This window comes from Babylonia areolata, chromosome 1 (assembly GCF_041734735.1).
Source record: "Babylonia areolata isolate BAREFJ2019XMU chromosome 1, ASM4173473v1, whole genome shotgun sequence".
NCBI classification, from domain to species: domain Eukaryota; kingdom Metazoa; phylum Mollusca; class Gastropoda; order Neogastropoda; family Buccinidae; genus Babylonia; species Babylonia areolata.
Genome location: NC_134876.1, coordinates 30,202,107 through 30,229,101, shown reverse-complemented (window position 1 = coordinate 30,229,101; position 26,995 = coordinate 30,202,107). Strand labels below are relative to the sequence as shown.

Here is a 26,995-nt window from a genome sequence, read left to right as displayed (position 1 = left end):
AAAGATACTATACCTCCTGCAGAGACTGATCAAGTAATTCCCACCAGCTATCAACTTTTTCTCCAAAGGGGTAATAGCAAAACTTTACCATGACATGACATGACTATATGTTTGGCAGCCAAGAAAAAATAATCCTATTTATGAATGTAAACTATTTGGAAAGGTATTCACCATCTCTCTAGGTTTTCCACAAAGGACTGTTTGTGTTGTTTTTTTTGTTACTGGGCTGCAAGTGCCATGTTCACTCATATCTACGAGTGGGCTTTTATGTGAACAGCCATTTTTACCCTGCCATTTGAGAACCATACTCCATTTTTGGATGTGTGGATGCTGGGTATATGTGTGTTTCTATAAACCACCAAAAACTAACTTATTAAAGGACCTGAAATATTTGGTATTTTGTATGTGTATACTTTGTACACAGGTGAAAAGGGCTCAATCCAGACACTGATAAGGTCTGCATGTAATGTTGGCATCCTCCCTTAGTCCAAAACATGCAGCCAGGATGCAAACCTAGGTCCCAAGGATTGAAAGTCCAGTGCTCTAACCACTCAGTCATTGCAGCTGTTGGACTGACTGATAAGCATTGCTCTCACTTAGTTTTCTGATATTTGGTTTTGGTAAAAAGATGTTTTGTATGAGAATGGAGACACTCGACAGCATGGTGACAATACAAGCTGAACTCACACCTTTGTGTCCAATCGAGTAACTATTATTGTGGTGACTGAGTGAAAGCATTCACACATTCATTTGCATATTTCATTCTCACATACAACACAACAACTGATTGCAACCAAAGTACGCATGCAGTTATCTTTTTGTCCCAGGAAAGACTCTGGAACACGTACCCCCATTTGCAGTTGGCAACCAAAGACAACTAGCTTATATCCTAGACAGATGATGACCTCCAATTAGAATCACTTTAAAGTTGGTTTGCCCCTTGTTTGACATATTTCACTCTCTATTCATATTGCTGTTTCGGTTTAATTTAACTTCTATATCTGAACTGGGCACAGCTGAGGGTGGTGGTGGTGGTGGTGGGTGGGCTTGGGTAGGAGGGAGTGGGGGTGGGGGTGGGTTGGGGGATTATTGTAACAGATATTGAAGGAGATTAGTTTCTTGGTGTTTTTTATTTATTTATTTTTAAAAAATTAAATTCTTACACTTGGTAGATTTAGAAACAATTTTATTAACTCTTTCTCAATGAAGAAAGTGGTCTAAACATGTACTTAATACCTGCTTTAAAAAGCAAGTGAAAGTGATGAAATATAAGCACAGAATCCCTTCTCTATAGATCTAAATGAGGTGAACATAACAAGCACACATGCAATATCTGCACTTTTGAAGTGAAGTGAAGGGGGGGAAAAAAAGCATGCAGGCATGCAGTGATTACTTTGGGTGTCTAAGTGCTGTGAGACACCGATTGTGGCGACCTTGCGAGCTCCATGCCAGTGCATAGCCATCACGACTGCCTGTGATGATGTGCCAGCGATCAAACTTGATGGCAGTGACAGGTCCATGGTGACCACTCAGATTCTGCAAACACATTTCAGAAGTCTTGTGATTTTTTTTTCTCAAGTCTATGCACAAATAAAAAAAACACACCTACCCTACTTTTGATTTGGGTGGTGGTGGTTCTATTACCTAGATTTATCAATACTTCTATGCTGCTTCACTCCACTTTCACCCAAGACCAAACTTTATAAAGTTTGTCAAGCCAGAATGATAATGACTACAAAAACAATTTCATGTACAATGCAATGCATGCATGTGTGTATGCATGCACGCATAGGTATAAAACTCACACCAAACACCCCCCCCCCCACACACACACACACACACTGTATGTTCTCAATACACATTTATCTGTTCACACATCAGTCATCTTATCACACGATAATTAACATCTTTTTCACATGCTCAGTTGGGACTCTTGAGTTTTTACGCTTAAGTCTCAATCTGTAAAAAGCCAGACAGGTGTGCACCCATTGCCCCATCCAATCCTGAACCTGGAACACATTAAGCTTCCATTTCTTTTTATTCTTTTTTTTTTTTGTATCATACTTAAATGTCCACTCCTTTTGCTTCTCAGCTTCCCTTTCAACATCAAGACTAATGCCACACTATTAAGTAACCATAATGAGAGCAAATAAAAATAGCTGGAGAGAATGATCATTATGGATATATATATATATATATATATATATATAGAGAGAGAGAGAGAGAGAGAGAGAGAGAGATGTGTGTGTGTGTGTGTGTGTGTGTGTGTGTGTGTGCTTATTACTTTAATCAGCTGGCCTGTGGAAAGCTCCCACACTTTGACACGCCCTCCCTCGCAGCCAGTGATACAGATCTCTGCCGACAGTGCCACTGCTGACACCGGGTGCCGGTGACGGAAGGTGCGTTTGCACTTGCCCGTTTCAATATCCCATACTGGGCAAACATGAAGAAGAAAAAAGAAGAAAAAAAAATTATGCTAGTCATACAGAATGATGAATATTTTTCAATTTGACTTATTCAACATACTTCAGAATTATTACTTCAGAATTAGAACTTACTGTATTTCTCAAACAGAAAGACAAGTACACACAGAGAAAAAAAATCTTGATCTTAATTGTATATGTTCATACTGTCTGCTATGGTCAGGTTAATTCCAATGAATATATGAAATAAATAAAAAAGAAAGATTTTCTTACAAAAGTCTGGATTATTACAATGCATCATTTATACACACACCAAAAAAATTAACTACAGATCATCATATTTCTATTGAGTTTCCTTAAAGAATTTATTTCCCTTAAAAGATTATCTGAACACACCCAGTGGCAGATTGGTTAAGACGCTCAGCTGCCAAAACAATGTCTGTGAGGGTGTGGGTTCAAATCCCCCTCTTGCCCTTTCTCCCAAGTTTGACTGGAAAATCAAACTGAGCGTCTAGTCTTTCGGACTGATAAAGAACCCATGGCAACAAGAGTGTTGTCCTCTGGCAAAATTATGTAAAAAGAAATCTACTACTCTGATAGGTACACAAATATTTAAGCATGCACTCAAGGCCTGACTAAGCGCGTTGGGTTACGCTGCTGTCAGGCGTCTGCCCAGCAGATGTGGTGTAGCATATACAGATTTGTCCGAACACAGTGATGCCTCCTTGAGAACTGAAAATGAAACTGAAACTGAACACATCCAACATTTTAAGCAAACAATTTTTGTACTGTTCCTGGAGTTGAATGAACACAGACAGACACCCTCTGTCTACCGCTCTCTCACATGATTCCACACACACACACACACACACACACACACACCACACACACACACGTGTACAAACATCCTCAAGTACACACAAATATGCATTTTTCTGTTTTGTGATTTTTTTTTTTAGCACAGATACAGACACTGTACACACCTTTGCAAGACTTGTCCTTTGCGCCCGAGGCCAACACATTATCAAGCACCAAAACTGTCAGCACTGTGTCTGTGTGACCACGGAAAATCTTCAGGCATTGCCCTGTCTCTATGGACCAGCATCTGAACACAAGAGGAAAAGGAGGATTTTTGTTAGACTCTTTTTTATTCATTTATTTTTTTGTTGTCAGTCTCTGGCTGTCATTTCCTCACTTTAACAATACCTACTAAAAACAAATCTTTGACCAAAATTTCAAAAACTGATAATTCACATAAACATTAGTGCAGATATATGAAAACAAAGACAAAGACTGTATTGCATCAATGTTGAAAAGCACAGGAAATTGTCGTAATGTCATCTGATACACCGAAACACGGAAAGGTTTTTAATAACTGTCTTCTAAAACAAAATACAATTTTACAACCACAGCCTCTGTAACAAAATACTAAAAAGGAATCTAACGACTCGTCTTCTGATCATACCTAATGCTTGTGTCGTAACTGCCACTGAAGACCATGCCTTTCTTCTCACAAAGCTGGACGCATCTGACTGACCCTGCGTGACCTGTGATCACTGGGCCGTAGTCCTTGCCTGACTCACAGTCGATGAAGCGAACTTTGCGGTCACGAGATCCCAGAGCAATCAGGCCTCCACCATCTGTGTGGATAACTCTGTGACTGTCCTCTCTGTGTAACGAAAAACGAGGCATTGAAAGAAAATGTTATCCGCGTGTGTGGGGTGGGTGTGGGTGTGGGTGGGGGGTTCGGGGGGGGTTGGGGGGGGGGGGTTGCGGGTGTGTGCTGATTATCTGGTTGTGGTTTTCCGCAATTCATCTTTATACTTATCTTATCTGTCTATTATAATCAATGTGCAGTATAGTAGGTTATGTTTATAATTATATTCAAATAATGTTTCTTAATTCTTTCTGTTTTTACATCAAGAATACTAGTTATTACCTGCAGTGTGTGGATGGATGTATGAAACGATGTATGTGATATTTTTTACATTTGTATCATCGTAATATTTGTAGGGGCTGTTATTGGCTTTTACAGTTATGGTCCCCATGTTGTTTACTTGTCTATGTTGTGATAATGCACCTGACCAAATTTCTCCAGTTGGAGATAATAAAGTTATTCTTATCTTATCTTATCTTATAAAATGATAGGTGAATTTGAAGAAAATGACAGTAATGCTAAAAATGAAAAAAAAGTTTAAAATGAAGTACTGCCATTAAAAGAGAAGAAGTTTAACATGAATGATATTACTGAGAGAATGAAATAAACAAATGAATAATGAGTCAATGAATAAATCAGTTGGTCAGTCAGTTGACTGTGTGGGCAGTCTTTAATCATTAGTTAATTAATCAATCAAACAGGCTCATTAAAAGAAGATGAGAGTATTAAAATAAGAAAGTAATAAACAAATGAACAACTGACTGAGAAACTCAATAAACCATTTGATCAATCAAAATCTACTGATGGAAACCATATTACAGCAGATGACTAATATACTAAATTTCAAGTACACTTTCAATATTTCAATAAACATTCAGTGTTGAAGTTTCACCGGTCTATTATTGATATTTATTCAAATATTCTGTATCATTTGTGAAAACAACAACAACAATGACAAAAAAACAACAAAAAAACAACCAAACAAGATATTTATTTTCAATTAAACTTTGTAACTGATAAGGAAAATAATATTGTCTATTGTGAAGGAAAAATGAACTGCTAACGTGTATTTTCTTGTTTGCTTGTGTGGGATTTTTCCTGTTTCTTTACCTTTTGACATCACTCTTTTTGTTTATGTGGTGTGTGCAAAAGATGCTAATAAATAATGTTTTAATGCCCTTAGGGGGTGCATGAAGTAAACTCCTTGCCTTGCCTTCTATTGATTACACCTGATCAATCATAAACCGCAAGACTGAGGACCAAATCAGTTTAAATCTGTAATTTCTACTCCCCAAACATTTTTATTTATTTCTTATTTATCTATTCGCCAAATCAACATTTACAGTTTTACGTTCTGTTCTCACTCAAACAAGACAAGAAGACCTTGTTTTGAGATGTACCTCCAGACACTGTTTTTCTGTTCCCGATAGAAATAGATATATCTGACTTAATCTGAAATCTGCATGAACTGATCAAGACGTGGATGAATTGAACTTTTTATTGTCAAATTATGTGAATTGACCTGTTAACATTATTTCAGGTTTCTCTTTGACTTTTTAAGAACTGACAGGTAGTCAGCCCTGAGATAACCCCTTTACAGTCAGCTAGGATAAAAAAAAAAAAACACCATCAACATAATTTTGACAAGACTGGGCCCAGCCCCAAACTCACACGTCACACAGCACCATGACGTTGTAAGCACCGCAGTAGACGTTTCTCTCCTCCATGATGACCTTACGAGTGACCACCCCAGTGTAGGCTGTCTTGAAGGAGATCTCGCTCTTGAAGGTGGTCTTGATGATGGAGTCCTCAGTCTCCCGCACTTCGTACGTTCCTGGGTGGAGCTCAGGCACCAGTACGTCCACATCGTTGGCGTATAAAGGGTTGGCTCCCTGCGCTGCTGCCCCCTGTTGTGAAAAAACAAAACAAAAAAACTTCACATTTTTTTTCTGTTTCAAATGATTATTTCTTCTTCTTTTTCTGTGTTCATTGGATGCAACTCCCACATTCACTTGTATGTACAAAAAGAGGCTTTTTTACGTGTTTTTGTTTATCATACCAATCATACGGGTGCAATAGCTGTATGGTTAAAGCGTTGGACTTTCAATCTGAGGGTCTGGGGTTCGAATCTCGGTGTCGCCTGGTGGGTAAAGGGTGGAGATTTTTCCGATCTCCCAGGTCAACATGTGTGCAGACCTGCCAGTGCCTGAAGATCAAACACGCACGTTAAAGATCCCGTAATCCATGTCAGCATTCGGTGGGTTATGGAAACAAGAACATACTCAGCATGCACACCCCCGAAAACAGAGTATGGCTGCCTACATGCTGGGGTAAATAAACAAAAACGGTCATACACGTAAAATGTTACATGTTTGTCTGAGTGTGTATGTGTGTGGGCCTGAAATATGATTGAACGACACAGGAAACGAATGATGAGCACCCAATGGCAGCCGTCAGTCGGCTCTACCCAGGTAGGCAGCCTGGTAAGTAAATGACCCCGTTTTTGTAAAGCGTTTAGAGCCTGGTCTCCGACCAATGATAGGCACTATATAAGTATCCATATCTATCAATCAATACCACGCAGGCAGCCATACTCTGTAATCAGAGGTGTAAATGCTGGGTATGTTCTTGTTTCCCTGAACCACCAAACGCTGACATGGATTACAGGATCTTTTATGTGCGTATTTGATCTTCTGCATACAAAAAAAGCTGTTTTAGCTTCTGCACATTTCAATACCTTCAAGCTGCTCACTCCCAAAGCCCCGACCAGTCTGTTGCAGTCTGAGATTAAAAAAAAAAAAAAAAATGTAAATATGAAATTTGAATGAGTGCTTTGGATCATCATTTTTCTGTGAGAACTTGTGTAATAATATTAATGACAGAATCAAATGGTGTACAAGAATGTGTGGATGAATACATCCTGGATGAAAATAATATGGGAAAAATAAGAAAAGAAAGGTTTTGAGTCCAATCGTCTGTTTCCTGTAGGTGAGTCAGCTTATCAGTCCCCAATAAAAGGCTTTTAAAAGAATATGAAACTGAAACCTTTTTGCCAGTCACAAGGACTGCATGTTTGTTTCTTCTTCTGTTTATTTATATATACAAAGAAAGTAAAGAATAAAAATGGGGAAAAAACAAAATTATTGTCAAACATAAAACCAGAAGCAGACAGGCACAAGCATTAAAAAAAAAGAAAAAACAAGCAACGTCACGCATGCACAGCCCGTCTGGTTCAGTGTCGGATTCACATTCCAAAGGTTGCGTGCTGGATCCCCCTGGTGCCTGACATATCAGCTGGCATTCTCGATGCCTATCCTCATAAAGTGTGGCTTTCATGGTGCCAGTCTGGTGACAGACAGCTCCCGTCTTCTTTGCCCCAATCTCATGGGATAGTTATTCCTTTCTGCCATGATATCACCTGCAGTGGGTCAGGGTGTCAGACATTAGATCTTAAGGGGCTCCATGCGACTGGTACCAAAAAAAAAAGTCCAGAGTCTAAGCCATGCTCTGAATATGCCAAGTTACGGTCGGTGTGTGATATGAGACAAAATATCACTCAGCTTTTTATGTGAAATTATTGTGATATACATACATACATACATATATATATCATATATATATATATATATATATATATGTGTGTGTGTGTGTGTGTGTGTGTGTGTGTGTTCCCTTAAACTGTTGCTATTTATAATCATGCATATGATATTTGTCTTTTTATAATGTACATGTTCTGGTAATCTCAAACACTTGCTGTGATTATTAAATGGTATGTATCAATCAATATGTGGTTCAAATGTGTGTGTGTGAGTGACTGAGAATGTACAGGTGTGTTCAATCTCAGGGTGAAATGATCTCATATCCTAAAACAACCCTCCCACTCTGCTAACGTTCAGAACAACAAAAGCACTTTCAAAGGCAAGTACACACGAGCAAGCCCAGAATCAACACCTTGCGAAAACAACAAGGTAAAGGCAAGATTTATTCTACACGCACGCAAGCTGTGGACAAACGAAAACACAACAGTCTCTGTGTCAACGGTCCCTGCTTTCCACAGCGGCAGTGGGGGTCTGAATCAATAATAGCCAGGGCGTGTAACAATCTGTGTGGAGACTATACAAGCCTCCCAGAGTGTCTACAAAGCAGAGGGCAAGTTGATCAACTGTGACCGGGCTGGGATTAAAGCTGCAGTAATCAGTATCCTTCCCCTATATCAGGCCTGATAATTGCCCAAGCAGGTCTGTGGCCACTGACTGCATTGTGGCAACAGAGACAATTGCTATTCTGGTTTGGTTCCACAGCTGACTTGGCATAAATATTTGGGGAACTGGTTGTCAGACTGACCAGGAGGTTAATAATAAAGGCCATGGGAAAGCTGAGTGCAAGCACCTTGTTTGCAAGAACGAAAGGCCTTTTAGTTGTGTTTTCTTGTTCTTGTTCTTGTAATATCCCCCCAAAATATATTTCCATTGAGGGACTCAGTGCTTTTTGTTAGTCTGTCATCTGTTCATGTCTGCACTTATCCTCTCAGACACAACAATAAGCATACACACATACAAGTGCATACATAATATACATTTGCTTACAAGGATTTGTGCATGCATATGCACATGCATGCAAATGTATTATAAATGCATGCATGAATACAATGGGCCCAGTGAAACACACACACACACACACACACACACGTGCGCGCGCGCACACACACACACGCACGCACGCATGCCCGCACGCACGCATGCACGCACACACACACACACACACCACATATACCCCCAAATCCTCCTCCTACAATCCCCCCCACACCCACACCCCGCCCCCAACAAACATACCCACCACAAACCATACCAATGACACAAACCCACAAACCCACAAGAAAAGGAAGCAACCACAAACACACACACACAAAGCACACATGAAGGTCTCTCTCTCTCTCTCTCTCAAACTCATTACACAGAAGTCTTGGCAGACCGCTGTCTCAATAGCACTTAAACGAGACTAGAATAGAACCCTGCTACACTTAAAGCCACCTGATTTACAGCCCCCTTCGACAGCTCCCTTCTTCCAAGGGCCATAGCCACTGGATACCTGAGTAAGTGAAACACAGTGCCAGTTGTCAGGCAACCACGTTACCTTCAGTCCAAACTATACAGCAGTGACAATTCTACAGGGAACAAAAACATTAAACTTGGAATAAATAAATAGATAAATGGGAATGAAATATGATGCTATCAAAGAAAAAAATTTTAAGGGGAAAAGAGAGCATCAAGAATTTTTTTTTAAAAGGGGAAAGGAGATCTACAGAGACTGACAGAAATACAGAAAGAAACATTTTTTCTGTTGTCTTTATTGTTCAGAAACAATTCTGTGGGGATGGAAATATGGACGAAAAAAAAGGAGAAGAAGAAAATAAAAACATGTAAAGAGAGAGCTACAAAGAGAAAAAGACTGAAAAGAGAGAAAAACATGTATGATTTTTGTTGCTGATGAATGTTGTTGTCACCTGCTGCAGCTGCTGCTGAGGCTCTGTGTGTACTGACATCTTTCTAATGTATCACTGCAGCTACAACAACAGTCACAATAATGATGATAATAATAACGATATTCATGAAAGAGTGTGTGCTTTCTGACTAGGCCAAACACCAAAACCCCCCAAGAAATCAGCTTCTCTTTCTTCTTCAGTGTTTGTGGATTGCACTTCTGCATTCAACCACATATATATACAAGTGGGTCCTTACATGTTTGATCTCTTTTTACCCTGCCATGTGACAGGCAGCCATACTCAGTTTTTGGAGGTGTGCAGGCTGGGTATGTTCTGAATTGTTTCCATCACCCATTTAATGCTGACATGGTTTTCAGGATCTTTGACGTGTGTATTGGTCTTCTGTATATATATTAGCACGAAGAGGGTGCAGGCACTAGCAGGTCTACACACATGCTGACATGGGAAATTGGAAAAATTGTCACCCTTTACCCACCTGGTTTGGCAAAACTGGGGAACAAACTCAGGACACTCAGGAGAGAATGCAGCGCTTGAACCATTCGGCCACCACACCCATCAGAAATCAAGTAATCTCCTGACTGCCAAGCCTGTTTCTGATAATTTTCTGCCACACGGCTGTCAATCATGGGATAGAGCTGATAGTTGGCAGGAATTATTGGACGCACTCTGCGGGAGAGCAATTTATCATAACGACAACAATATCAGATAACAACAGTGGCAGCAACAACAACATTGCTGCTGCTGCTGCTGGTGGAATGAGCGGAAGTCAACGTAATAAAAGGTTGCTCTGTATTCACAGCTTCCCTCCCTCTCCCCCAGCTTCAAGCTCCAGTCAAAGATCTCTGATACCACATCCTTTCTTCCAAGTCTCCTTCCTTGTTCCCCACTTTCAATCAATACATGCATGCTTCCTTGGAAAGAAATTCTGACTGACCATGTGAACCACTGTAATTCGGCACTTATATCAGAATTTCATGTTCTGCAAGCATAGGCAAAATACATTGAATGGAAGATGTTCTGCATGTGTGGGTTGCAACTTGTGTAAATCTACATGTGGGTTTTATATGTATGGCCATTTTTATCCTGTCTACACTGGCAGCCATATATATTTTCGGAGGTGTGCATTATGAGTACATTTGTGTTTCCATTTCCCACTGAATACCGACACAGATTAAGGGAGCTTTAAAGCACATGGCTGATCTTGTGCATGCAAAAACACACAAAGAAGTTTCAGCCATCAATAGGTCTGCACATGTGTTGAGCAGAAGATCCGAAAAATGTCCACCCTTAATCTAAAAAGCTGCTGCGACCAGAATTTGAACCCAGGAGCCTCAGATCGAAAGTGCAATGCCCAAACCTCTCAACTAATTTGTCCATCATGGAAAATGTTGACTGTAGGTGAGGGGTGAAAGAACTCAAAAGAAATTGAATCTTAAAAAAAACAACATGTGGCAACTGAGAGGTGTTCTTGTTTTCACCTTGGGGAACAAGAACAAGAACATGAGAAAAACACAGAACATATTGTTTGTGTTGTGGCCCATATTTTTCCTCTTTTCCCCAAGGTTGGATGAGTCCCCCTTCATTGAAAAGAAAAGATAAAATTCTTGGATGCACAACTTGAGTCAAAACTGTCATCATGATTTGTGAAAAATCATTGTCCATGGACAGATACCTATGTGACATGTGCAAAAAAACAACAACAAAAAAAACAACAAACCCCCCCCCAAAAATAAAAAAAAAAAATCAATAATCTATTGACAGATAAGTATTTACACTAACATTCACCCAAACATTGTTTCAGAATAATAATAATAATAATTGTTAATTCATAACTTTTCTATGGCACGATATCCAGTACTAATGCTGCTCAAAGCGCCTTACATCATCGAGCCGGATATAAACATAACATAAAACATAACAACAGCTCGATCCAATGCGTTCACAGAATGAATAAAAAAGCATAATCCACCAAACAATAAAAATATCAAGTAAATAATGCTTAGATAAAAGAAATACATTCCTTAAAAACACACATTTTTTAGACACACACATACACACAGAACAAACTGGAAAGAAATTCGTGTGTGTTTTGAAAAAAAGAAAATGGGAAGAGGGGAATAATTAAACATACTCCAATATTTCGTTTCATGCTGTAATGGTTTTTTTTTCTCTTCTCTGTTCGCTGCCAGTACTGCCTGGAATTTAAGGGATTCCGTGTCTGTGTACAAACTGGCTGGAAGCCAGACATGGCCTCTATCAATTACAATCAGTGTTGTCGGCTGAAGCAAGCATTCTGAAAAACAACCTGTTAAATATGAGAAGATTGACTGATCCATGTTTGTGATAACCAGTCACAGACTGCCCAATGCCAAGACCCCAAGATATTGATTTTGCAGACGTCACTGGGGTGGCAAAATGTCAATGGGGTGGCAAACTGTGAATGGGGTGTGGAAAATGTCAATGGGGTGGCAAATTGTGAATGGGGTGTGGAAAATATCACTTGGGTGGCAAATGTATCTACACTGGGATGGTAAATGCAAGTGTGTGTGTGTGTGTGTGTGTGTGTGTGTGTGTGTGTGTGTGTGTGTGCTTGCATGCATGCATGTGTGAGCATGTATGTTTGCATGCAACATATGAGATTTTTATATATCTACCTTTTTGTATTTGGACATAGTAAGTGATGACATAGAGTTTGCTAAGTGCTCATCTGTAAAAGAAGTGTTGTTAACGGGTTTTTTTGTTTGTTTGTTTTTGTTTTTTTTTTGGTGGGGGGGGGGGGGGTGCTTTGCTGTTGGTTTTTTTATTGTGTTTATTTTTGTTTGTTTTTTTAATGAAAAGAAAATTCTGAGTACTGAGTACCATTACTGAGATACAGCAACTTCATACTGAGTCCATTTTGCTTTCCAAAAGAGTCCACATCTGCACATGTAGATCAAATTTCTATGAATGCACTGTGTGTGTACACATTGATTTTGTGTTGCTGGCAAACTGAACTGTATCAAAGTAGCAAATGTATTTTGCATGGAATTTAACCAAAAAAAATGTTATGGGCAAGAACTGTACTTCACATTTCCCCCATTAACATTTCACAGTGGAAAGGATGCAAGATTTATTCAACAGAATACTGCAACACAGTAACTTTGGTTTTTGCACTGTAGGCTGTTTTCCATACATCTGTCTTGATAATCTTGACTAATGTGGGTAGTCTGTGTGGTTATTTTACATTTCATGTGATGCTGGCTTTAATTTTAAGCATTATTGTTATCCCCATACTTGAATATGGCTGAAGGATAAAAACAACACCCCCCAAACAACAATAAACAAAACAAAACAAACAAACCAACAACAACAGAACAAAACCAACAAAAAAAACAAGAACCAAAACAACAGACAACATAAAAAGAGACTGATTCTGAAACATTTTGTTTACACATACACCATTCTAACAATAATATCTTATTTTCAGTGACAGTCTCTCCAGCATATCATGAAAAAACCATCATTACTCATGAGTATGACATTTCATTTAAAATGATGCACACTCTGCCCTGTATAAAATACTGCATGAACGTTGTCAGGGTAGATAGTTCGATGAAAGCCACAGCCAGAGAGTCCGCTAGCGAGGCAAAGTTTTCATCGCGGCAATTCAAAAGCAGATCACCGCGCGATTGATTGGAGGCACCGTGGAAAGCGCATACAAACTAGGAGGCGGTCTTGCCCGGGCAGAATAGGTTGAATAGCTTTACAGGGATTGATTGGTGGGAGGAGGAAGGGGCGGGGGGGAGGGGGGGGGAGAGCATTGACTGGGTCTTTCAGCATAATCCCGGGGCTTAGGCTTCTTTCTTTTCCAATGAGGTCCTTGAGGAACACAATGACAGACCTGACTGATCAGTTCCTGATAAGGGATTTGGAAGAGAAATCAAACTGCACGTAGCGGAGCGCACAGCACGGTTCTGCCTTCAAAACTGAGCAGGGGTGATGGATTTCCCTTGTTTGGGTCAACAATGTTTATGGTTTCCGGGCACAGCTCTAAGTTGGGTTTTTTTTCTTGTTTTTTTTTTCCCCCACCAAGAACTTGGCCCTGATCACTCAATACGTTTAAGCCCAAAGCACAAAGGCTACACATCTGTTTGTAATTTATGTTTGACTTCAGTCATAAAAGCACAAAGACGGAGTGATAATGTGTCATTTATGGGCTGTTTAGGTCTTTGGTTTATGCCAGAGACTGGAGCCGTGTAAAGGGGGAAAATGCACATCAAAAGCTGGATCAAAGAGCAGTGGATAGCAGAAAAGGCTCAGCGCTGTAAATAAGAAAAAAGAAACCAAGCTCAATTGGTGCTGCCGACACTGTGCCGCCAAGTGCAGTATGCCTGGGTAACAATGAGATTTGACAGCCAATAGCTTGCAGCTATAGATACACAATACCCAGTCCATTATAGCTAAAAGAGATTACCTTGCACTGTGTTCTAGTTTCCCATTGTGAACATTCATGCCTGGCTGTCATGAACCTCAAGAATACAATGGGCATGAATCAGACAGCATGACTCTTCAATGCAAGAATGGCACTGGTCTGAAGTGAATAATTTTATATAGTTACATGCTGGAATGTTCCCTTTTGGTGACTCTCTCTCAATATTATATCTAAAGAGACAGAAAAAAAATCTACACATATACCCCTCCTCCTTTCCATCCCCCCACATCTTCTTTTCAAATGCCATGTTCAACCACATCCAATAATTAATCTGCAACGACATGAGCATCCACAAAGAAAGAGACTTTAAGTGAAGCATGTAAAAGAGAACAGTTTGAGGGGATTTACATTCACAGCCTAATCAGGAACTGCATAAATCAATTTTTCTAGGATCAAAACTATTTTATTACATATAGTAAGACTGAATTATAATTCTTTGTTTGTGACAAGAGAATATATTTAATGAAGAATATGCACTGCACAAATTTGGGAGTCCTGGAGTGGTTCAAAACACACCAACACATCAAAGTAGAGACTGAAAACATCCATGATATAAAAAACAACAACAAAACAACAGAGAACTGACAGACACCAAAGTCACCTACCTGCATCAACATGACCTCTTCCCACAGCGACTGGCTGACAAAGTGCTCCTGGTGCACCTCCTCCACCAGGCTGCGCCACTTCCCGTTGACGCACAGGGCATTGAACAGTGACGCCTGGTCCAGGAAACCCAGGATGCACTTGGACAGGTGCACGGGCAGGTTGCTGATGAAGTCGACATGGCGTGCCACGCCCGCATAGGCCTTAGACGACGTAGGTATGATGAGAATGGTCGGGTCCACACTGTCGCTGCTGCTGCTGATGCTGGAGGCAGCATCACCACCATCGCCTCGACTGACGTCAGCGCGACTCATGGTGATGGGGTTCCCAGTGAAGGGGTTGGTGGTGAACTGGCTGTAGTCTGACTTGGTCATGGTGAGCAGCTGCAGTTCTGGGTGCTTCTCTGTTTGGTAGGAGTACTCTGTATTGGCCACCGAGTCTGTTTCCACGTAGTCTGAGGCTGAAGCTGAATCAGGATTGTAGAGTGTATTTAATTTATGATTGACTACTTAAGTAAAGAAAATGCTGTCAAAAAAGCATGAGAGGAAAATGATATAACCATACTGTGGAATGCTATACATATTCATCATTAAACTGTACTATGTCTTACTGCATTAAACATCTTGCATTATATTACATAGGTCAGTGGGATTAATGTTTTAAAACAGGTTTATTTTGTGCTTCATCGTATTATCTTATCTGTCACTGAATCATGCAAATCATTTTCTGTGTTTAATGTTAGCTTAGAGAGTTAACTATATTTGACTAAAATTATTCACCAATGCACAAGAACATGTTTTCAAAACATCTGAAAAGGCATATTCAGTTCAACACCATGTGCATCTGCAGATGACAGTCAACTGTAAAAAGACACATCCACCTCCAAAACATTCCTGAATCCACACAACCTTGTTTTGCAACTATAAAAACCTGGATGACCAGAAGCAAACTTCAGCTCAATGACAGCAAGACAGAGGACATCCTTGTTTGGTCAAACAGATTACCAGTTAACTCTCCATAGCCAGATTCTATCCACCTAGGAACTTTAGGTTTACATTTTTTTTCAACAATGTCAGATATCTCAGTGTCACTCTCAGTTATCATTTGACTACAGTGAACCAGGTTCAGAGTATCTCTTAATTCACCTACATCCAACTCAGACAGATCAGTTCTATCTTGCTAATGCCTCAAGCAACCCAAACTCTTAGTTTGGGCATTCATTTTGTTCAGGCTAGATTAAGCAATAGTTTGGTTGCTGGCTGCCCATAGTACTATACTGACAAGCTGCAAAGAGCGCAGAATTCAACTTCTTGTATTCATATCAGGGAAAACCATTCATGCCAATACCCTTAACCAACTGCTTCATTGGCTGCCCATGAATGCTTGAATTCAATACACAGTTTTGAACCTCTGTTTCAAATCATTTGCTGAATCTATGCTGCTGCATCTTTTTGCATATATTCAGTGTATCATCGTCTCCAGACTTCTCTGCTTTAAAGACAAGGAGAATTTATTTCTATAAAAAAAAAAAAATCAAAAAAAAAATCAGACTCTCACTATTCCTACGCCCTTGATAGAAATGTTCGGAGAAAGATTGTTCCTTTGTATGGCCAATGTACTGAAATTCTCTGCCACATATACTGCACCATGCCAACTCTATTCATACATGTTGTACTGGCTTGAAAACAGAATTGTTCCATTGCAGCTGATTGGTCTGACTTTCAACTATTAATTTACCTGTCAATGTGTGAATGCATGCACTCTGTGTGTGTGTGTGTGTGTGTGTGTGTGTGTGTGTGTGTGTGTGTGTGTTTCATTGCTTGGTTTGTGTGTGGTAAGAGTTTGCAAATATGTGATAGAACAAGAGTCTGCTGCATGCGTCTGTAGGTGCACATTTATGTGAAAAAAAAGTGCAGTATGTTTGGACTTAGTCATGCGCATGAATGCACTGCTGCATACACAGATTTTCATGGATGCATACATACAAGAAAGAGAGAGAGAACAAAGAGATAAATGACCATGATATCCTGGTAAATAAACATTCAATCTATTGTGCAGCCTGTTCATCTAAATCTGGTCTTGAATGTAATGGGAGCAAACATTTGATGGCTCGGTCTCTTATCTATCAAACACTACTTGAGAGAGTAAAATTCTGTTGACCATACTGGTAGATAAAAGCAAAGGGGTTTTCTTTCACAGTCTGGCAGTAAAAAGTGTATGCACACACACACACACACACACACACACACACACACACACACACACACACACACACACATGCATTTGATTCCAACACAAACACACACACAGAGCTTTAAAGATCTCTGATAGTTAGGCAGTCTGTATTGATCCAGTGCCACATCAAAGTAAAGCACAACTGATCCAACTGGGAGATAAAGGGTTTTGTTTCACAATCTGGGCACTGAAAGTTTACACACACACTCACACATTTATCTGAATCACAAATACACACAGGCACACACAGGTACACCCACATGTTCATGTGCGTGCGCACACACACATATTGCACACACAAATATGCAAACTTCACATACATATCTATCATCTTATCTGAATCTTTAGTGAGATTTGATTTTTCAATGGCAGAGATTGTTTTTAGATAAGAGAAAACAGGGTTTATACAATGCTGAGACTATGTAAGAATATTATATTCTGTACAGATTTATTTTGTTCATCATTTCATAAAAGAATCACAGAAAGAAATTGTTCGGTTTTTGTTTCTTTCTTTGTATGTGTATGTTTTATTGGTTTGTTTTAATGAAAATGTTAATCGATTTATGCGGTACATAGCAGACCAGCTTTACTTACTGCATTAAATTTACACTTTTATTTGAGGGTCACACATTTTCCCTTAAGTCTTGTCTGTTCTCTGGAGGTTTTCTTTAATTGTTTCTATATGTCCCTTCTCAAAGGAATATATATCATTAGCAGACGTATTTTAAACAATTCTGTTTTGCAAGTATTTAACACAGCAGAAACATTGATCTGCAAAGGGCATGAAATACCCAGACCAAGGAACAGTGGCTTATCAAGGAATATTCTATCCCAAATCACAAGCGGTCATCTGTCACAACACCCTATCTAATGCCATTAGACGTCTTGCCAGCCCACGTATTCTCTGAGAGTGTTCCCAGTGACACTGGAATGCCACTTAACTGATAAGCACCCAGCGTTTGTCCTGACACCCTTCAGCAGAAAAAGGTGTGTCACTGGTTAGCAGTGCGTATCTAAGCCAAGGTGTCATAACGCTGTACTGCTTGTGCCTGACAACGATTACTCATTAGGATTGGGAACAGAACTCTTGACAGAATGTTATCACACTATTTACTCCTCTGAACGGTTTTAATAACATAACCATACTCAGTACGACGGGACAATTTTGTAGTGGTGATATTTTTTCTCTCTTGGCTCAATGCAGCTGTTTTTAAGAGCAGCGAGACACATTTGATAACAAATCATTACAATTAAACTGACTTTCTGACTTTGTTCATACAAAGCACTACAATATCAACATACATAATATTTCTGCCTCATATATCAATCTCTCAATTTAAAGTTTAATAAGTTAATGATTTGTTAAAAAAAAAAAAACAAGATGAAAGATTTCAGAAGTGTGTGTGCATGCATGCATGCATGCATGCATGTGTGCGTGCATGCATGCATGTGTGCATGTGTGTGTGTGTGTGTGTGTGTGTGTGTGTGTGTGTGTGTGTGTGTGTGTGTGTGAGTTTCCAGCATCTGTGTGTGTATGAATTACATGAGTGTGTGAGCATATTTTACAACACACGTGTTTGTGGTGGGCACATACATTATAAATCATGTGAACCTGCCCATCCACATATATAGCATGTCATTACACTATTCACAATGGCACATATGCAAGAGCAGAGGTCGGAGGGAGTGGGTGTGATGGAGCAGTTAGATGGACTTGAGTGGGTAAATGAATAATCAGGCCAGACATATGAAGCAAAGCACAAGTAAAATGTACAGGTTAAGTAAAACTGCCAATCTAGTCTCACACAAAAACAAGTTTAAAGAAGGACTGAACTAGCTTGTGTGTGTTTATTTTATTTATTTTTTTTTTTTACAGTGACAGAATATTTGCAATAAAATGAATACTGAAAGTACAATAACTAAAATATAGCACAATATTACAACCTGTGAATGTGATGTAGTAAGCTTCTTTTTTTTCTTTTCTTTTCTTTTTTTTTTTGCTGCAAAAAGTAATCTAAAAAAATTACAAATGATAAAACTGCATTCTTATAATAAAGAAGTTTGCATTGCACACTGCAAGTGAAAGAGCATAAAAGAAATCTGAAGTCTGAATGGTTTATTGTTTAGGCCTTTGCTGCCTGTGACTACAGGGGTGAGAAGGGGTGGGGTCTCCTGTGTTAATACCCATTACAGTGAACAATACTAATATATGAAAAGCACAAAGAGAACAAAGAAACACACAGCAGCACAACAGAGAAAGAGAGAGAGAGAGAGGGAGACAGAAAAAAAGAGACAGAGACAGAGAGAGACAGGGACAGACAGGCAGACAATTGGGAGAGAGAGAGAGAGAGAGAGAGAGTGTGAGTGTGTGTGTGTGAAAGATAGAGACAGAGAGAAAGAGAGAGAGAGACAGAGACACAGAGAGAGACAGAGAGTGAGAGAGAGACAGACAGACAGACAGACAGAGAGAAAACTTACTGAACACATCATGTTCAAGAAATGGCAAAACTGAAAGGAAGTCAACTCTCAGCAGACAGAATGGTCAGGAGATGACAAAAAAAGAAAAAAGAAAAAAAAGAAGATGCTAATCTGCACTGTACACACATCCTACCTGGTAAAGCTTCCGTGGCTTTCTTCTCCGACACCAGGAGAGTGTTGGCTTGCGTATAGAGGAGAGAGAGAAGGTGAGCATCGCAAGCCTGCAGCAGGTTCATAGCGAAGTTGGCCTTGGACCAGTATGACAGCTTCCCGAACCAGTCCCATGTGGACGTGATGTACTGGAGCACATCGTCTTCAGCCAGAGCCCGATCCCCACTCAGGGTCATCACGTCCGTCTTCAGACTCGGCTGGCTCCGTGTGCGGGCGTACATGTAATCTTTCATGACCACCGGCTGCAGCAGGGTCACCAGCTGCCGCAGGAGGTCCACGCTGTGGATGCGCCTCAGCAAACCCAGCATGAACTTCTTCCTGGAGTAGTCTCCCAGCCGGTGGAACCACTCCTTCATGTCTTTCAGTCTGATTGTCAGCTGGCACGATTCGCACTGTCCGCAGACTGTGCATTTTCCCCTGTTCACACATCGCAGCTCGTGAGCCTTGCCGAGGTTGAACTCGTACTGTTCAATGTTTGACTGGGAATGTTTCATAGCCTCCTCCATCACTGCCCCGTTAGAACCTGGGTAGTTGCAGACCTCAAGCATGCTGGTGACTTGCCCTCCCTCACTGCTGTGCAGCAAGTGAGAACTAGTTTGGGGGAAACTTGATGTCGTTTTGAGCACTCTGAAAAACAAAAATCATATCTCACGCATAAATGTGCACACAGACAGATAGACATTCACCCACAGACAGAAAAACCCTTCATGTTTCACAATTTATATAAATTTCATTCTGTTATATTCACACACACACACACACACACACACACACACACACACACACACACACACACACACACACTTCTCTGCTAAACATTTACAGCAAGCTGTAAAGTTTTATATCAAATAAATGACTATGAAGTGGACAGAAGCAAATGAACTTAAATGTGAGAAGCGTGCTGATTTTAGGGAGAAACGATATACCACTGATCATGTATTTACCCTCATGGCTTGTGTTCAAAAGCAACTGAAAACCAGTACTCTGCAGTTACAGTCACATTTTTTGAATTTTTGTACAATCACTGTGTATCAAAATGTCACCTGGCCAATTTGTTCAAATATTCCGGAAACTGAATTCCATTTTTTGTTGGTATGGCTCAAGTATTCTGATTGGCGTACTCAGTTCATATCATTAAATATTATTGGTATTGTTCATTGTTCAAGCCAGCATTGCTGCTCTCTACTGGAAACAAGGAGATATTTTTATGACTCGGAAAATGTGTGTACAAAGTATATTCTGAAAGAAAAGAAGCATTCAGGAATGTATCTGTTCATTAACAGTATTCAGTACATGTATGTATGTGAACTCCACTTTCATGGGCCAAAGGCCTAACAAATTCAATCATTTGACTTTGACACACAAACACACACCAACATCCACACACATGCACAAGCACAAGCACACACACACATACACACACACACACAAGCATGCAAACAGACAGACTTTAATGTAGCACTCTCAAAAACAACACCACCAACAACAAAAACAAATACAACAACAAACGTTTAAATGACCAGAAATGATATAGAATATACAATTTAAAAGAAGAATGTCCAGCTTGGAGAAGTATACAATCACTTTAAAATGTTTTATTTTACATACTATTTGGCCTTTAAAAATCTCAACAGTGAAGCAAAATACTTTTTTCTTTCCCACACTGGGTCTTTGGTTTACAAATCAAACAGACAGACTAAGTTCATAAGTCATACGTATCCTCAGTGTGAAATTAATATAGCGATAGTCCAAATTTTATAACAAACAGTTCTTTTTTTCTTCTTCTTCAAAGATTGTAAAAAAAAACCTGTGTGAACAAGTGCACACCAATGTAACAGCAATAAATTAATTCCCTACTGATTATCATGTGGACCTAGGATATTGGTCATAAGCTTTGATGGCAACTTTCAGCTCTTCCGTTCAAGCCACAAAAAGAAATGTATCACAACATTACTGAATTTTATCAAAATATAATTATAACAGATAATTTTTCAGCATACCAAAACTGTAGAAAAGAACCTTCAGCAGTCCTGAAATACAGGTATGGGAAGTGTGTGGGGTGTTGTGTGTGTGTGTGTGTGTGTGTGTGTGTGTGTGTGTGTGTGTGTGTGTGTGTGTGTGTGTGTGTGTGTGTGTGTGTGTGTGTGTGTGCGCGCGCACATGTGAGAATATGCATGTGTGTAGATGAGGATATAGATATTTTTTTGTATTATTATGTACATGTATACACATATATATATATGTGACACACCTGTAAATTTGGGCTATATCATACTGCCACAAATATTTTTACACACTAGCAGTATACAACTGTCATTCTATTAATTCCCCGCTTTAATGAATTATGATATTACAAACACAACATAAAACTGACTGACATCACTTAAAACACTTAAAAACAGCAGTAAACTTTACCACTAATGTTACAATTGACAAGTACATGATCGTTTCAAACTTATGGCCTCCTTTGTTATTCCAGGTTTTTTCAATCTTTAACTAGGACAGTCCTTGATCCAAATGTTGTTTTAGTTTTCTCTCTCTCCCTCGTCATTATCGTGGGCAGGGTTCGAATAATTAACTACAGAGGTGGGGAAAGAACAAACCAACAAACACCGTGAAATATCTTAACCTCATTTGATTTATTGACTTGGCAATGTATACAAGATCCCAATACTTTGTGCTTGGCTGCACTCAAGATTCCGTTCAGTTCCAGTTGGTAATTAGACTAATCAACAATCCAGGGTAATAGTTTTCACATGTTCAAACCTTGGTTTTCATCAAATGGCACCATTGTGGCTAAGTAACCTGGGCACTGATCCGACGGAAAAAGCAGGGAACTCACCATCACAAAGTCAAAACATCGACTGACGCAGGGCGTCGGGATGAAAGAAGTTTCGATCACTTCACACACGTCCCGGGTGCTTCAAGACCCATCGTTCTTCGGACCGCGTCGCCCATTGGACGCCAGTCTCCACGACGACAAGATTTATTTTGCTGCATGTGCTTTGTCGTGAGAGTTAGTCCCCTTAGATAGCTATTTGGCTTCTTGGCACGCTCAGCGGAAAAAAAAGAGAGAAGAATAAAAAGAGGGTTTTGGTGTGGGGGTGGAGGGGCAGACTGAATTACTTTGTCATAAATTATTTCATACAATTAGAATATTATCCATCTAAATTGACACTATGTTGAGTAGCCATAATCAAACTAATTATTGTACAAAGTTGCCCATTCAAACACGCGCGCGCACTTACATACGCACTCGCACGCACGTGCATGTGTGTAAATAAAATTGCACCTAGCCTAGTTAAAAAGAAACATTTCTTTATTCTTTTTAATAATATGAAAGTATTCAGTTTTGATGTCCGGCATTCACTCGTAATCGTACTATATTTTTCCAGACTAAATCAAAATCAAGTTGCAACACTGAACGCAACAAATGTCGTCTGCAACGGAAGCAGCTAGAACGAGGCTGGACACTTAGCAACAAGTGGCCCGGATTGAGCTTGACAAAATGGAGGGCAACTAAGCCACAGCTCCGGACAGACTTGTTTTAGTGATGTGATTAGTTTTTCCTCATTTTGAGGATCCTTTCGTTTCAAATTGAAAAGTCATCTGAAGAGAGCCACCTGTTCCTGACAGAAAGAGTCGTCTCAAACAGACAGAGATGGCTCTGGATCGTGCAAAGGTTTGTGCAATCAACAATAATTGTGACTATGAAAGTCATTTTTTCATACATAATCAATACTTAAATAAAAGGAAAACATGGATAAGATTTAAACTAAATAATGTATTGACAAGCCATGACAGCATATATTATGTGCCACAAATAAACTGTGTTATTCTTCTAAGTGTCTGACTGTAAGGGAAAAAAGACTTAAAGTAGAATACTGGTGACAAATACTTTGATTTGGAACATAGATTATACATGAAGCGTTTTAGGTGAAGTACTTGGGTGTATATTTCACGACTTAGAGTCACTTTAATTGGTTTATTTAAAAAGTGGCTTTTATATCTTTGCATTTATTATCAGACTGGTGTTCATCAGAGGAAATAAGTATGTATATATAACATTTTCATTTATTTATTATGATGACAATAAAAAATTAAAAAAACTTTTAAGGTCACTCCACCCTCCTTGTGATATTGAAGGTAAAAATGACAGGCACAGAATTTATTTGCATGCATCAACAGTTTCATCATTACTTTTGCAATGTAACTAGGGAGCAGATGCCTCATCTTTACAGTGACCCATCAAAAACAAACAACAGAAGTAACAATTAACACCTTTAAAAACAAACCACAACAGTAACAACAGCAACAACCCCCCCCCCCCCCAAAAAAAAAAAGCAAACAAAATTAAAAACATAAAAAAGAAACAAACAAATATCAAAAAACAACAAACAACCCCCAAAACTAAACATTATTTTCGATTAAGCCTTTTAAACCACATTTTAGGGAAAAGCAAAAGATTGTTAAAGGCTGTTATGAGTGGACAGCTGTTCATGCAACAGTTGATATTTATCTGCTGCTGCAGTATACTGTATCATTTCATTTTGATTAATTTTTGTTGTTGTTGTTGGCTTGTTGTTGCAGCCAAGAAAAATAACAAAGATAGAAAAGTACATCAGTGATATATATATCATGATGTTGTTGTAAAGGAAAGGACTTATGAGCAAAAGACAGTTATTTAATTCAGTGCAGTGCACACAGTTATGTTTAATTATCACCTTGACATTTTCATTTACAAAATTGCCTGCAATGGGGGAAAGGTTTGAAATTGAAAGTTCTACTGTTTGGGACTGATTACGTTAATAAGATTTTGTTGCTAATTTTATTTTACAGCTGGTGGCCACACCACAGTTTAGCTGCAGCAAGACCCGTGGCTTGCCTGGCTTACCCCCACTGCCTGCTGTAGCTTCCAAAGAACCATCAGATCTGTATCAGGTCGGTCCCTCTTATGTAGTCATTTGGCTTCTAGAGCAGATTTCTGGATAGTGTACTATATGAGTATTCATTATTACTATTATTATTCTGATTCATTTATTTGTTTATTTATTTATTTGAGCTCCTTGTTTTTTACTGGATGGATGATTAACAGGAGATTGGAATAAACAAATGACCAGAGACAAACACTTAACAAGAATGATTGCTGTATGGAGCATGGTGCATATATATATATATATTTCTTTTTTTCAAGCCAGCTTAAAAATCACAAGGTATGTTGGAAATGTTAGAAAAGATACATTGGTATCATGTTAACATCATTACAATTGATGAATTATTCAGGCCATCTCATCTATATCACTTGGATGTTTGCACGTGTGTGTATGTGTGTGCGTGTGTGTGTGTGTGTGTGTGTGTGTGTGTGTGTGTGTGTGTGTGTGTGTGTGTGTGTGTGTGTGTTGAAGCTGATGAATTCAAGTAAAACAAATGTTTAATTTTTGAAATTTAGTGATTTGTATTTATCAGACAGAATATTACACACGAAAGACTACACATAATTACTAGTATTATTCATTTGATAAGCTTTTAAAGTAATGCATACATATTTGTATTAATTTTGTGATATTCCTCTTGTTAGATTGTCCTCCGCAACAGTGAGCATCCCCCTTTGATGCGTGGTTCATCATGGACCCGGGCATCCCCCTTCAAAGAGCAGAAATATCACCGATCACCCAGCGAGTCCATTGCCAACAATTACACTCCCTCAGCAAGTGACCTGAAGCTCAGAGACATCCCAAAGATTACTCGTGGCAAGACAAAAGGTTAGATTGTATATCTTCCTGTCTGTATTTTTTCTGTGTCTCATAAATTTATATGTTTTCAATCTGGTTAAAGAAACTGATACCGTGAATAAAATAAAGTCTAATTCTGTTGTCATTGTGTGTATTAACAAGGTTTATTCAATTAATCCATAATTTCACATAGTTTGTCCTGTTGTTGTCATGCTGGCTGATTTTTCTGCTAACAAGTTTTCTGTTGTGTGAAATATGCACCAATAATTTTGTTCATTATTAACTTCTTTTTACACTAATCTTCACAATTATTTTGTAGCAGGAGTTCTTGATGTTTTCATGTTTGATTATAATTTCAGCTAAAAGACTCCCCCCTGTCCTGGAGAATGGTGGGTTGTCATATATAACCACAATGTATGCTAGTTTGGCTTGTCAGCATATTTGTGATAAAAAAAAGATTTCGAAACCTTCACCTGCTATGAATATCCTTCGAAAGAAGAATAACGATTTAATGGAATAAGTAACTATTTGACTTCAGTGTCTGTGTTTCCTACTCATCATTTGTCACCCAGTTTAATCAATCTTTGCAGTTTTGAATGGGGTCACATTTGCTCCTGTACAATGTAATATAGTGTCTTACAGAAGAACTGATGACCATCAAAAACAAATCAACAAACTGAACATAAATCAAAGTCAATGTATATGTTAATGGTTTCAGATCAGAGAATAACAAGATGTGGGATAAATACTTCAGATTGTTTTCGCAAGAATCCTTTTTATAATATATCGTTTCCTGAGATGGTGGATCCAGTTTCCCAGTCACTAGTATTGTTAGAATCCTTTTTATAATATATTGTTTCCTGAGACGGTGGATCCAGTTTCCTATTCGCTAGTAGTGTCAGAACTTGCATGAATGTTTCTGTTCATATAGAAGGTTTTCAAAATCTGTACATATTGTGTGTAAATATTTTAGATCTATATTCCAATTTGATGATGATTATTTATCTGTATTTGTGTTCTGTATTGTTATTGTCAGTTTATGTTGTTCTTCTCTTCTTTTGTTTATTTATTCTTTTTATGGATGAGGACATATTTCAGTTTTAGATATGATAAGTAATATGTACTGACCTGTATTTCTGTTCTCAGTGAATCCCTATCCATCCATTTATATTCTCGTCTGTGGAATAAAAGTTTACTGTTATAAATGCCCATAGAGCTGTGTTGTAGAAAAAATTATTTAAAGGAAAAGCTTTGCCAGTTCAAAATGTTGTCCACCAGTTTATTTTCTGCGTGTGTATGTGCATGTGTGCATATGTATGCATGTGTTTGAGTGTATCAGACTGTATGTGTGTGTGTATTTGCAAAATATATACATAGATATAAATATATACTGATGTATGTTTATCTAAGATGTGACATTGAAGACAGTGTTTCAAACAGCAGTAGAAAGCTTATTGGCTTATGTATATCATGCTTTCTGTTTTGGTTTTTTTTTGGTTTTTGTTTTGTTTCTTTGTTGCTTGAGTGTGCGCGCGTACACACACACACACACCGCCCCTCCCTCCTCCCCCCTCCCCCCCCCCCCCCCCTCCCACAGAGTAGATCCTTTGGTTGATTAATCAAACAGTTAGAGTAAAGAAATCAATTAGAAATCTTTCAACCAAAATATGTAGAGGGATTTTGAGGCTCCAGATGCCTTAATGGATTAATCCAGGGCAAGGT

At 38.9% G+C, this 26,995-nt stretch overlaps 2 protein-coding genes across 2 annotated transcripts in view; one reads left to right on the top strand and one right to left on the bottom strand.

The window, feature by feature from the left end:
- Positions 1–22,525, bottom strand: part of LOC143281638 (F-box and WD repeat domain containing protein 10B-like) — a 29,262-nt gene extending 6,737 nt beyond the window's left edge. Inside the window, exons 1-8 of the mRNA XM_076586889.1 lie at positions 22,384–22,525; positions 19,504–20,168; positions 14,660–15,123; positions 5,752–5,987; positions 3,889–4,092; positions 3,407–3,528; positions 2,285–2,433; positions 1,394–1,536 (exon numbers count right to left, since the gene is read on the bottom strand). Coding sequence (XP_076443004.1) covers positions 1,394–1,536; positions 2,285–2,433; positions 3,407–3,528; positions 3,889–4,092; positions 5,752–5,987; positions 14,660–15,123; positions 19,504–20,089 — 1,904 coding nt within the window. The 5' untranslated portion in view covers positions 20,090–20,168; positions 22,384–22,525. The remainder of the gene's footprint in view (positions 1–1,393; positions 1,537–2,284; positions 2,434–3,406; positions 3,529–3,888; positions 4,093–5,751; positions 5,988–14,659; positions 15,124–19,503; positions 20,169–22,383) is intronic.
- A 526-nt stretch (positions 22,526–23,051) lies between these two features.
- Positions 23,052–26,995, top strand: part of LOC143281620 (dynein axonemal heavy chain 3-like) — a 101,366-nt gene continuing 97,422 nt past the window's right edge. The window contains 4 exon segments of the mRNA XM_076586869.1: positions 23,052–23,223; positions 24,381–24,482; positions 25,120–25,303; positions 25,633–25,662. Coding sequence (XP_076442984.1) covers positions 23,203–23,223; positions 24,381–24,482; positions 25,120–25,303; positions 25,633–25,662 — 337 coding nt within the window. The 5' untranslated portion in view covers positions 23,052–23,202.